This window comes from Trichechus manatus, unplaced genomic scaffold (assembly GCF_000243295.1).
Source record: "Trichechus manatus latirostris isolate Lorelei unplaced genomic scaffold, TriManLat1.0 scaffold00280, whole genome shotgun sequence".
NCBI lineage: Eukaryota > Metazoa > Chordata > Mammalia > Sirenia > Trichechidae > Trichechus > Trichechus manatus.
In genome coordinates this window covers 1,080,804-1,094,494 of record NW_004444216.1, presented here as the reverse complement: position 1 = coordinate 1,094,494, position 13,691 = coordinate 1,080,804, and the positions used below count along the sequence as shown (strand labels likewise).

At 42.3% G+C, this 13,691-nt stretch overlaps 1 protein-coding gene and 1 pseudogene across 1 annotated transcript in view; both read left to right on the top strand.

The window, feature by feature from the left end:
* Positions 1 to 9,448, top strand: part of MAGI2 (membrane associated guanylate kinase, WW and PDZ domain containing 2) — a 650,884-nt gene extending 641,436 nt beyond the window's left edge. Inside the window, exon 22 of the mRNA XM_004390069.1 lies at positions 9,328 to 9,448. Within this exon, the coding sequence (XP_004390126.1) occupies positions 9,328 to 9,448 (121 nt within the window). The remainder of the gene's footprint in view (positions 1 to 9,327) is intronic.
* A 3,477-nt stretch (positions 9,449 to 12,925) lies between these two features.
* Positions 12,926 to 13,288, top strand: LOC101342145 (cysteine-rich DPF motif domain-containing protein 1 pseudogene; annotated as a pseudogene).
* The last annotated feature ends 403 nt before the right edge of the window (positions 13,289 to 13,691 follow it).

The window sequence follows — 13,691 nt, the reverse complement described above, 5'->3', positions numbered from 1 at the left end:
CAGCGTCCACGCGCAGAGCTAAACTGATCTAAAGCCCCCAGTTCCATTTTGGGGGCTTTGGCAGCTATGGAAGAACCAAAATACGTGAAGAACATCATAAAGAGATAGTGCAGTGTAGCTTTAGTAAAAAAGGAGAAAAAGAAAAAAAAAAATCCCCCCACTGCATGAAGGATTTGGATGTCATCCAAACTATATCAAGAAACTGAACAAGTTAAGAGCAATCACAAACTGGAATATCGCCTTAAAAATCAAACTGCACGGAGCAAGCTGAAACTGAGACAAGATTATATCTTTTAATTGATCTAAAGCATTGTAAATAAATTGTCCTTGACGTATCTAGACAGGGGTTAAAGGGTTTCTTTGAAACATTCAGAACTGTTCACCCATGACATGTTTCCATGGCTCACCCTTGGCATCCATCACTGGTATTAGTACCGTTCCTGCATACTGCAGGAGGAGTTAGAAATTTAGTGAATTCATTGGTGTGATGCCATTTTTACTGCCATTTCTGTGATCAAATCATATTTCTGTACATTTTCAGTGATAGGAAAAAAAAGGTTTTAAACATATCCTAGGGAACAGTTTGTCATAAGTCAGAATTTTGAAATTTAGTTCATAGATCTTAATTGGTTTTCATCTAAAATATGAATTTTATGATAGAAGGACCACAGTTGTTTAATCAAGATTGGCAACGCTGCAGTTCCTTTATGAAAAGGCTTTCCTATTGTCCCAGACTAAAAGAGGTAAATTGCTTCTTTGTTAGCAATGTTATGTTTCACTTATTTTATTGTCTTTTTTAAACTCTTTCCATTTCTTCATATTCACTTTGACAGAGCAGAGGCAAAATATATCTCCTATATTAGATTATAATGACTCCCTAATATTAAAAAAATTTTAACCAATTTATTTTCATTAAAGAACATGAGTCTTTTTAGCATTCCTTTCTGCTTATCTTTCTTTCCTTATTCTTTCTCCTTCTGTTCCCATTTGGCTTGCTTTTGTCTTGTACTCTTTGCCTTTTTTTTTTTTTTAATTTCATTAGCAACCTCCCAATATTTCTTTTTATCTTCATGGATCAATGGTTGGTCCCTAAATAAAATTCTAAAGCCTACCTTTCTTTGCTATTTTAGTATTTCTTTTTAAAATGTTACCTTCAATTAATTATCCCTTGCTGCTTATTTGTAACCACACATATTAAAAGGCAAAATGTTTCTGAAGGCAATTTCTCTTTAATCTGCCCTGGATGAATAAGGCTTCATTTCAATATTTCAATAACATCCTTACATATTCTGCCCCTTACAGGAGTTTGAATTGCAAATAAGCCTCACCTCCCACACTGGCAGTCAAGTAAGTAAAACTGGGAGATCAGGTCCATCAAGCAAGGTCACACGTAATAGCCTCCCTCGCCTGACTCTTTCCCTCTCTCTGTACTCGCAGTATCCTGAGCTAGTGCCATTCAATTTCCATCAGGCATAGGAGTAGTTTAGTTGTTTAACAAGATGAAAATATGGTTGAAAGCCTCAAGTGAAGAGTCTTGCAGCTTGTAAAACCAATTTCCAAAAATGAAACCATTCATCATAAACAAAAGCACAAACACATGTAGCAGTTTACAATGCTTTTGATTTAATCTCAATTAGTCTTTCTCCCCTGGACTAGAAATCCAGTATAGTTTGCCATTAATTTATTGAATCTGGTTTGGACAATGCTTCTGTAGTGTAGCTGCACGTCCTGGTACTGTATCCTCTGACCTTTATTTTCCATGTGTTACAAAAGGAAAAAAAAAATTGAGATTACGCTTGCATAAACTCTAATTTGCACAGTTCACAGCTACTACTTGTGCAGTAATTGCTTTATGCGGTTGTAATCCATAACCTGTGAAGATAGCACATCATCTAAATCCCATTCCAAATAATACTTCTGTGTAGTGTTAGCTGTGAATTTACCCTGTACAGCTGTATCTCTATAAATATAATTCCATGTATTAATAGTCACAGAAAGACTGTAAGTGAGCAACTATTTTTATGAAACGTACCACTATGGATAAATTAACTTTTACAGAAATCTTGTTTACTGTATGATATTCTAAAACACTGTCAAATAAAATATATATCCAAAAATCTTTTCTTTTTCCAACTATATAGGCTGTGTGTTAATTTGAAGTAGATTATTACTGGGGATTAATTTAATTTTTTAAAACGGCAGTTATCACAGATTTTAAAAGTATAAGTCTAACCCTAAACAGGGCTTCTTTGAAACTTGAGTCTAAATGCAGAGGCATTGCACATGAAAAATTGTTGACTTTTCCAGCCAAAGTAAATTGAGTTTTCTCATAGACAGTCTAGTTAGTATTTGGGTGTCAGCTTACTACATCACTTATGAATAAGCAGCACGTGTCTGTATCTTGCTACATTGATTGATACTGCCTTTTATTTCAAAAAGGACTTACTGTATCAATCAAGAGTAAATTCCATCACCTCTTTTCCTTTTAATCCTGATTTTTTTCTTTCATGCAAGATTCCAAGGAGTTTCTGCAGAAGCCAACCTTGAGTGAGCAGCAGTGTATAGGTCCAAAATGAACGGCTGAATACGCCTTTTGGGATGTGGTAACTGGCGCTAGGGAGAGTTCTACATGGTAATAAGGTACTGATAACCCTGTCATGAACACCCAGGAGTTTATAATCCAAAGAATCAGTTCTCAACCCTAGTCCTGTCATAGCTCCTCCAGTAATGTCACTAAACCAGTTGTCATCCAGTTGATCCTAAGTCATGGCAACCCCACGTGTGTCAGAGTAGAACTGTGCTCCATGGGGTTTTGAATGGCTGATTTTTTAAAGTAGATCACTAGGCCTTTCTTCTAAAGTGCGTCTGGGTGGACTTGAATGGCCAGCTTTTTAGTTAGCAGCTAAGCACTGAAGTTCCCAAACTGCCAATCTTTTATTGCAATGAAATTTTTTTAAAAAATTAAGTACAGCATCTATCACTTTTAGAAAAAGGAAGAAGGTGGCATGAAGTGTGAAATCAAATGCAAACATTAAGATATTTGTAACATGTAACATACGTTCTTTTTTGAAAAATCTGGGAATGGCCCAGTGCAAGTTGAAAAAGCAAAAGACTAACAAAACAATGTAGTTAACAACATGGGGTATAAATATCAATAATACACAACTAATTGCCATTTTAAACAAGAAAATTGTTAGGACACTAACACGATAAAAAATCAGAGACCAGAGGGATTAGTCCAGTGGCAGGTGTAGGACCGGGGTGAGGCAAGGGAGGCACCCGGCCTGGACAAGCGACTTATTATGAATTTGTATGTCTCTAAGGTCAGGAAAATATGAAAACATGAAGGGGGCCAAGTGGGGACTGGGGCCAATGGATAAGCACGGCCCTCCTCTGAAATTGCCACTTTGTCAAATCCAGTGTGGACAGGAATTCCAGTCTCTCGCACAAACAGGGTTAGGAAAAGCTCTTTATTTGAATTTTTATGGTTTTTTGATGGAGCCCTGCTGGCACAAAGTGGTTAACTGTTCAGCTGCTAACCAAAAGGTCGGCAGTTCAAATCCACCAGCTGCTCCTTGGAAACCCTATGGGGCAGTTCTACTCTGTCCTATAGGGTTGCTATGAGTCAGAATCAACCTAATGGCAACTTTTTTTTGAACATTGATAAGTAATTACTTTAAGAAACACTGAAGGTGGGGAGGGAACCTACCACATCAAGCCATCTGCAGGCCAAATCTGACCCACAGCCCACCAAGTTGCAGCCTCTGTCTTGAAACAACAGCCTGGCATTCAGCAGAGAACCCTTTGCTTTCAGCAGGGTCTGATTTACCTTACAAGCAGTGGATGGTAGAGACCCCGGAGATCCTAATACATGTGGCTTTTGAGGCACATACATGCCTGGAATCGCTTCAAATGTTTATTCTAAGCATGAGGCACTCAGCCAGAAACCTGATTCTTGACTATTTCCACGGTAGAGGTGGATTTGATTGCAAAGCTAAAGAAACTGAAGCTGGCATGAGCCCTGAAGCTAACTTGAAATTTTATATTCTCTTTCTTAGTGAGTTTCCCTAAAACTGTGTAGGCTTAGGGCTCCCCAAAGCTGCATCTGGCCCTGCACTCTTGATACTGTTTTTCAGACCGAACTCACAGCAAAATCAAATGACCCAATTGCTAAAGGAATTTGGATTTAACAGAGATTTTGTGCGTTTTTTTTTCCCCAACCAACCATAGTGCCAGACAGGATGTTTGCAAAATCATAAAAGTGCTTTCCAAGTCTTAAAATAGGGTACTATGTCTAATGATAAGTTCTGCGTCATATTCTAGTTCGTTTAGGGCACCAGTTAAATGTGTGGAGATTATGATTATCAGTGGTAATAATAGCTGTGGTTGTAAACATTTGTGTATAAACAATGGAGCAACACTCTAGAATTAAACCAAACCCTTGCTGGGCATTTGGTACCATATCAGCCAGGCAACTTAGTGATCAGGGATTTCATAAAAGCTTAAGTCTGTCTCACCACCTTGGGGGAGGGTAACCGACAACCACAAATGAGAGCCTTATCCATGTTTGAGGGCTCCAAGAGTTTGCTGGGATCTTTTCTTCTGATGAAACTGCCTCTTGGAGAGGGATTTCACCTGGAGGAGCCTGGGAATCTGTGAAGCTCTGCTCATAGTTACTAAAACAAAATGGCCTTTGACCTTCTTTCTTAAATAGAAGGTAAATTTATCTCCTATGTTCTAAAACCCTAACAACGTGTGTCCGTGTCAAAGGAAGTAAAGCTTCCTCCATGATTTTGTCCCAGGTCAGCTGGCTTCACACTGAGAAACACGCATCCCTGGGAGCACACACAGGGGGTGCACAGGTAGGGACAGTTTAAAGGGGATCCATTTCTAGAAATTCAACTTCCATTTTTATGCATTTTAAGTCTGAGGTCTGCCAGTTCTCTGTTTCTATCTGCCCTTTACATTAAAAAAAAAAAAGAAAAGAAAAGAAAAAGACCTATCACCTATCTGGATGGTGGTGCAGTGGCTAAGAACTAGGCTGCTAAGCAAAACGTCAGCAGTTCAAATCCACCAGATGCTCCTTGGAAACCCTATGAGGCAGTTCTACTCTGCCCTATAGGGTCTCTATGAGTCAGAATCGACTCAACAGCAACAAGTTTGAGGTTTTTTTTGGTTTATCACCTATTCTGAATTTTACACTGGAGTGTTGGGAGTCCCTGGGTGGTGCAAAGGGTTAACACCTGGCTGCTAACCAAAAGGCTGGCAGTTGGATTCCACCCAGAGGTGCTTCAGAAGAAAGGCCCGGCAATCTATTTCCAAAAAATCAGCTAAGGAAAACCTTATGGAGCACAGTTCTACACTGACCTACACGCATGGGGTCAGGACTCTAGACCAGTTGGTTACATTACCTTGAGGTGTGAAAAACCCTCTCAGGCCTTAAACAAAGAGACAGTTGCAGAATGTAGCCCACCTGACGGAGAATCATGAGCAAAGCAGAGAGCACCAGGAAGAAATATTGAAGTAGGCAGCCCCTTCCTTCATCCAGGAGCCCCTCCTTCATCCAGGAGCCCTGGCAGAGTTAGAATCCACATTTATTTGAATTTTGAAGTCAAGTCAGACCTTGTCTGATTGAAAGTATGATTTGGCTGATTGTCTGGCTTGACCACAATTAGGCAATTACGTTATATGACAGGTATTTTCTTTCCATAACTTAAATACATTCAACCTACAGTGCAAGGTTTTAATGGAATATACTTAAAGCACACACATAAGAGAAAATACATCCTTTGCAATATTTAAATTTATGATGGAAAAATTCAGATGTCAAATTAAACAATGAAATTGGGTCTAGAGTTTTATAAATTTTTTGTAAGGCTATGTGAGCTAAAAAAAAAAAAGCACTTTTTAATTTAGTTTAATAGAATTTTTAAAATAGTTATTGAGTGTCTACTATATATAAAACATTACAAGTGAATAGAACATAGCTCCTGTTCTCAAGACACCTATAATCTAGTTAGGAGACCAAGGCAATTAATATAAGACTCAATGTGGTAAGTGCCACAGTAGGGATACAGGATTCTATAGGATGGAGAAATTGTTGGAGGCAATTAGAAGTTGTCCTGGATAAGTGGCATTTCCACTCAGGTTTGAAGGATGAGTAGGATTTCGAGAGGCAAATGTAAGGGAGCGAAAAACAACAGTGTGAGCAAAGTCAGAGTTAGGAAATTTGGAGCTATGTTAGGGGAACATGAGTTATTTATTTTGACCAACGGTGCATGAGAGAGAGAGAAAAGGGAAATTAAAGGAACAGGTGGGTTAAAGCAGATTAAAAATGCCATTAGAGAGTAGTGGAGAGTCATTAAATGTTTCTGAGCAGAGAAAACACAAAATTAGCAGTTGGCTCTGGAAGGTCGTCCTCTCAGTCTTGTCCAGAATGGAGTGGAGGTGGGGAAAGCCCTGTCAGGTAGTTGTATCAGTGGAGGTGAGAGATCGGGGACCCGAGCACCTGGAATGGAAGGGAACGATGGAGAACAAGCAGATCTCAGACTTAATGGAAACAGGGAGTAAGGGACAATCACAGGTTTCAACCCTGAGTGAAAAGGAGTAAATGGTAGGAGGACTAGATCTACAAGGGATATCACTAATTTTTTTTTTTCATGTTAAATGTGAGGGGCTCTCAGATCACCTAGATGGAATATTGGGGGTGTGGCCTGGGCATCAGGATTTTTTTTAAAGCTCTTTAAGGAGCCTGTTATGGATTGAATGGTATCCCCCAAAAAAGATATTTTGAAGTCCTAGCCCCTGCGTGGAGCCCCAGTTGCACAGTGGTTAAGAGCTTAGCTGCTAACCAAAAGGTTGGCAGTTCAAATCCACCAGCCACTCATTGGAAACCCTATGGGGCAGTTCTACATTGTCCTATAGGGTCACTATGAGTCAAAATTGACTCAATGGCAATGAACTTTGGAATTCCTGCATTGGTGAAAGTGACCTTGTTTGGGGAAGTAGGGTTATCTTTGCAGATGTTATCAGTTAAGTTAATGAAGTCATACTAGAGTAGGATGAATCCTTATTCTAATCCATTATGAGTGGCATTTTACAGAAGAGAAGACTAGACACAGGGGGAAAACAGCACATGAGAATCTGTCTACAAGCAAGGCAAGAAACACCCAGGGCTACAGAACCTGAAGGAGACAAGAAAATATCTTCCGCTAGAGCCAACAAAAAGAGAACATAGCCCCGCCTACAGCATGAATTCAGACTACTAGCCCCCAAAACTGTGAGAAAATAAATTTCTGTTCTTTAAAACCACCCACTTTGTGGTATTTTATTACTTTGATCCTGGGAAACTAAGACAGAGCTTTAAGGGTTGAGCAGCCAAGGTTGAGAACCACTACTGTACAGGTAAAGTTAATGTGGTCTTCAGCATAGAGAGGCAGCAAGGAGAAGAGGGATAAGACTTATACTGGGGAAGTAGGTTCAGAAAGATGGGCCAGGGAAAGAGTGGTTAGAGTTAGGACACTGCAGGGCCATGAAATTCAAGGGAGGAAAGGATTTCAACAAATATGGAGTTGTCAATGCCTACAATGTCACTTAGGATCAGGACTAAGAATGGATCATTTATTTTGATTATTGAAGGTTCAAGAAATCTTTTATTAAAATGGTAAGTATAGGTTACCCGATGTATGAGGAGTTGAGGAAACAGGCTATGAGGACGGACAGCTCACAGGAGGAACAGAATAGAAGGTTGGTGATCAATGGTTGGTTGGTTGGTTGGTTGTTCGTTGACTGGCTGGCTGGCTGGTTAGTTGGTTGGTTGGTTCTTACTCTGGAAATGACTTTTGCCTGCTTTCAGGCAAAAGGGAAGGACTAGTGGAAAGAAGGGGAACTGACAGTGGGGGCAGGGAGGTAGGGGTGTAAGAAGCTCTGGAGGAAATGGAGGTAGGGAAAGAATACAGAGTATACTTGAGGGGGTGGGGACGGACTTGGGAGGAGGACACTTTTTCCAAGATGATAAAAGACATTTACCTGGAAGGTAGAGATTTGGAGAAACATTGAGATTAAGAGGCTAGTTATGAAAGTCCATATCAAACGCCTTCCATCTTTTCAGTTAATAAAAAAGTTGCCTGAATTTACAGAATGTAGAGGTAATGCTAACCAAAACCCGTTGCTGTTGAGTCAATTATGACTCATAGTGACCCTATAGTCATGTGACAAGAATGAAGGAGATTCCCTGGGAGATTCTATAGGGCATGAACAAGAGAAACATGAATGACTGAAGATCATTCTGCAACTACTCAGTGGCAGATCCAGAATTCAAATCCAAGTCTGTCTTAATGTAAGTTCTGGTATTTAGTAAGTACTCAATAAATAGTTGTTGGATAAATGAATACTCCTTCCAATACACTATCGTGAGGGCAGATGATAAATATGAGCTTCCTTGTTTACCTGTAGCGGTTTCTGAAGCAGAGCAAGCTCTGCCTGGGACAGTCTGGAGTATCTACTCACCTGACACAGGGCACTTATGTACACATAGAGCCAGTAACACTGAGACAGCTGGCCTCATTCCAGGACCAGGAGCCAAGGACATGATGGTGGGCCTTGCCAAGAATTAGAATGGCAGAATTATTACTCTGGGTATATACGTAATTGATCATATTCAAAGGGATAGCATAAATATTTCCATTAGATCCTCACAACTATGTAAGATGGGAATGGAAACAATCATCCTTCCAGAGATGAAGAAGCTGTATGTCTTTAAGGGTTAGTTGCCCAAGGTCGCACAGCTACTAAGCAGCGCAGACAGCACTCAGCTTCTGAATCCCTGTCTGGGAACCTTTCTACTACACAACAAGATTGCAGGGTGCAGTCAGATAGGGTACAGCAGGGGGCCAGATCTGCATGGAGAGGTGATAGTCAAGGAAAGCTGCTGTAATATAGTATCTCACAAATGCTGTCTTGACCCAGTTTTGAGGTCCTGGCTGGAGGCCAGTCAGTTCCTTTCTTGAACCGCTAATTAAATCCACTCTCCAACCACTCAGTTTATCGGGCTCTTATGCCCCTGGGCCACTTCCCATCTTCCTTAATCCCCAGGGAAAGGGTATCCAACAACTAAGGACAGCCCCTGTGCCCTGGAGGCTGCAGAATTATTCAAAGTGCCCAGTCTCCAAGAAGCTCATGAAATTTGCCTAACCCCATCGTGCTTGCCACACGTAAGCCGTCTCCTACAATTTCAGCTTGGGCAACCCCTGAGTGGCCCTGCATCATGGCGGGCTGTGTTCTCTCCAGGCAGTTGTGAGTATACTAAAACCTTTAAAACGTTCACAGTCTTTCTCCCTGGATCTGCGCCTGCCCTTACCATGCCTCATCCAAGGAAGGTAACATGATTAAAACAGCTTCTCCTCAGGAAATGACTGTTGGGTTGAAAGCTGAAGATGTGCGGATGTGAGACGGGAGCCATCACAGTGGGAGTTTTATGGGGAAGAGTCCAGGTCTGACAGACCTAGGATGGCCAATTCGTCCCAATTTGCCAAGGACTAACTCAGATCCCCCTCAGTCCTCAGTCACCCTAGAAGAAACAGTGTGTGGACTGGGCTGACAAATCTGAGGACATGCCAGAAGCTGGTTGCCAGGGACACAGAGGACCACAGAGAACTTGGCCGCATGAGGTTGGAGAGGCAGCTGGGTCCAGATCAAGCAGGGTCTAAAAGGCTTTGGCCAGGACTTCAGTCTCCATTCAAATGCAGCAGGAGGCCACTGACGGGTTTTAATTGGTAGAACGACTTGATGTGATTTGGGTTTCCTTTAACGATCAGAGTGTTAGCTGGCAATCCTTGGAGTTCCTGGGCTTGTAGATTCATCTGCCTCTGTCATCAGATAGTTTCTGTCATCCCCTTGTGTGTGTCTCTCTGTCTACTCTGGTCTTTTTATAACTCAGAAGTGATTAGGTTTAGGACCCACCCTATATTGGTATGCCTCATTAACATAAGAAACTCTATTTACCAGCAGGAATTTACAGGTAGTAGTTAAAACCTATTGCTTTCCAGTCAATTCTGATGCACGCTAAGTAGAACTGTACACCACAGTGTTTTCAATGCCTGATTTTTCAGAAGTAGATCACCAGGCCTTTCTTCTAAGGTGCTCCTGGGTGGCTTCAAGCTTCCAACCTTTCAGATAGCAGCATAGCATGTTAACTGTTTGCACAACCCAGGGGCTCCATTTACAGGTATAGGCCTTAGGATTTCAACACATATTTTGTTGTAATTGTTGGTGGCCATCAAATCAACTCCGACTCATGGCGACCCCATGTACAACAGAACAAAGCATTGCCTGGTCCTGTGCCATCTTCACAATTACTGCTGTGCCTGTGCCATTGTGTATTTTGAGTGCCTTCCAACCTAGGGGGCTTATCTTCCAGCACTGTATCGGACAATATTCTGTTGCGAGCCATAGAGTTTTCACTGGCTAATTTTTGTAAGTAGATTGACAGGCCTTTCTTCCTAGTCTTTCTTGGTCTGGAAGCTCCACTGAAATTTGTCCACTATGAGTGTCCCTGTTGGTATTTGAAATACCAGTGAAATAGTTTCCAGACCACAGCAACAGTATAACAAACTAACAGACGAGTGGTGAAACACATATTTTTTTGGGGGGAAAAAATTCAATCCATAACACAACTCAAATGTCCTTCAACTGGGCAATGGATAAAGAAACAATGGAATACTACTCAACAACAAAAGGAAATACACTACTGACACACACAACTACACAGATGAATCTCAAATGCATTATGCCAAAGGCTATGTACTGTATAATTCCATTTACATGACACTCTATAGATATAACTGTTGTTGTGTGCCGTTGAGTTGGTTACAACTCACAGTGACACTATAGGACAGAGTAAAACTACCCCATAGGGTTTTCTAGGCTGTAATCTTTATCGGAGCAGATCATCTGGTCTTTTCTCCCATGGAGTTGTGGGTGGGTTCAAACAGCTGACCTTTCAGTTAGCAGCCAAGCATTTAACCATTGCACTGCCAGGGCTCCTTATAGATACAACTAAAGAGACAATAAAAGAGAACAGTGGTTGCCAGAGGCTGTGTGGTGAGGAGGTGTTAGCCACGAGGGAATTTTTGGGTGGTGGAACTGTTCTGTATGTTGACTATGGTGCTATCCACATGACTCTATGTGTCTGTCAATACTTACAGACTTAACCATTAAAAAGGGTGAATTTCACTGTACATGTATGTGAATTGTACCTCAAAAAATTATATATGGCTAGGATTACTCTTTAGGCTTTTAAAAAGAAAATAGTTTCCTAACTTGAATTAAATCCCATGACTATAATAAAGTATAATAAGTCAGATCATGTCACTGCCCCTGCTCACAATCAGAATCCATCCCTAAGACAACCCCCGCCCCTCACCCAGGCACCCCTATCTCACTTCATTTCCTTCCACTCTCCCCCTCATTTCTCTCCAGCTACACTGGCTTCCTTGCTCTTCCTGAAACATTTTTTTCTTGCCCTTCCTAGGGGTAATGCTCTTCCTCTAGACATCTGTACGGCTTACTCCCTTACTTCCTTCATAGTCTTTAATGTCACTGTCAGAGACGTCTTTCCTAGCCATGCTATGCAATCAATCTCCCTCCCTCTCTCTCTCTCCATATTCCCTGCCCTCCTTACTCTCCTTTATTTATGGAGATAGCACTTGTCATGCATTTCTTTTGTTTTGTTTATTTTCATTTACATGCACTAGAATGTAAGCTTTATCTTCACCTGCTTTCATCACTTTAATCCCCTAAAACAGTGGCCAGGAACATAGTTAAGTGCTCCATAAATACTTGTTGAATGAGTGAATAAACGGATGAATAGATGTACAGATAAGTAGAGAGATGGGTAGAAGGATGAAGGGAGCAAGGGATAAGTAGGGATGCATGGATAGATGTATGGTAGAGTGAATCAGATCTTCTCTTTTAGAGAATTTGAATACAAAACCTGAGAGAAAGTGAGTAGCAACTCAAATGACATCTTCTAAGTGGAGCCTTCCCTGGCTACCCTCCCTAAAATTGTAACCTCCCTTTGGCATACTGTGGTGCAGTGAATTACTTAATATGGCCCTCCTAGACATGGTCTTCATGACTCCCACACAATGATTGGGTGGGACTATGCAAACAAGGTGCCTGTGGCCCACTGCGGGAATTGGACAGGTTGCTGCTAATAAAAATAAGGTGTACGGAAACTGCGATGGTTAAAGTTATGTGTCAACTTGGCTTGGACATGATTTTCAGTGGTTTGGCAGTTAGGTAATGATATAATTTGGTAGTTAAGTAATGATGTAGTTATCCTCCATTTTGTGCTCTGATGCAATTATCCTCCATTTTGTGATCTGATGTCCTCCATTTTGTGATGTGATGTAAATCCAAGCCTCTATGCCTGTGGTTATGGTCCCATTTGGAAGTGAGTTCTCTGTTATGTTAATGAGGCAGGATTAGGATGGGATGTATCTTGAGTCACTAGAGGGTGTCACTCAAGTCTCCACTCTTACCCCAGTCACCACCTTTACCACCCTTATTCAAGTCACACTCTTGCAACGTCTAGCTCAAGTAAGTGGAGTTTCCTCGTGGGTGTTTTCTGCATCCAATATATATATATGAATGCTCTGGCAAAGCTCTTGCTTTTGCTTGGGATCCTGCATCCAGCTCACCATCGTCTGACCTCTGGTTCTTGGAACTTGAGCCAGCCACCTATCCTCTGACCTGATTTGCCAGCTTACACAGCCTTGTGAACCAGCAGCCTGTCGTCTAACCGGCCGATTTGGGTTGTCAGCCCCTGCAACCATGTGAGTCAGGAGAAGCCTCCAGCCTGAAGACTGACTCATGGATTTGGGACTTACCAGCCTCCATAACCACGTTAGCCGTTTCCTTAATGATGGTGTCTCACTGTCCCCTGGGCATGTTCAAGTGCCATCTCTGTGCTTTGTCAGCTCCATATAGCTATGTGCAGCAGAAGCCACCCAACATCCAGTCTGTTGTCTTCCTGGAGGAGAGCTATGTTCTGAAGTAGCCCTTCACTGAAGGCAGAAACAAGTTCCTGGTCCTCGGCTAGCAATGCAGAGTGTGCAGCGGGCTGCTGTGTGTGGGCCCGAAATGCAGTTTAGTCTCCTCCAAGAGATTTTGCCTCCCTTGTATCTGAGAGAACATGGATGCTTTCCCATAGGAAATCTGGCAAGACTTGGAGAAGAGGAAAGCTCTGGCCAAGATGCCCTGTAGAAAGCACAGTTCTCAGACCTGAGGGCAGCCAGGTGCCAGGTTGGCAGCCCCTGTATGGAGCTTCGGGGCCAGCTGGGTGTCCACAGCCCTGACCAGCCTGCCACTGAGCTGGAGGCTGCGGTGCCTATTGTTCCTGGGCTGTATCTGTAGCCCGGGTGAGCTGGAGACACAGGATAAACACCTAACCAGCCCGGCCCAGGTGCTGCAGGGCTCCTCTAGTGCAGAAGTTCCTGGAGCACCAGGTCTGCCTGGCACTCAGGCCCATAAACAATGGGGCAGCAGCTGCCCAGAAAGGGAAGCTTAAGCCAGCCTGCTGGCCCTCCCTCTCTGCCTGGGGCTAAGGGTTGGGGCCTTGCTTCCAGGCCCTCTGGCTCATCTGCTGCTGACACACGCATGGCCCTGGAGGCCACTTCCTCCCTTCATGC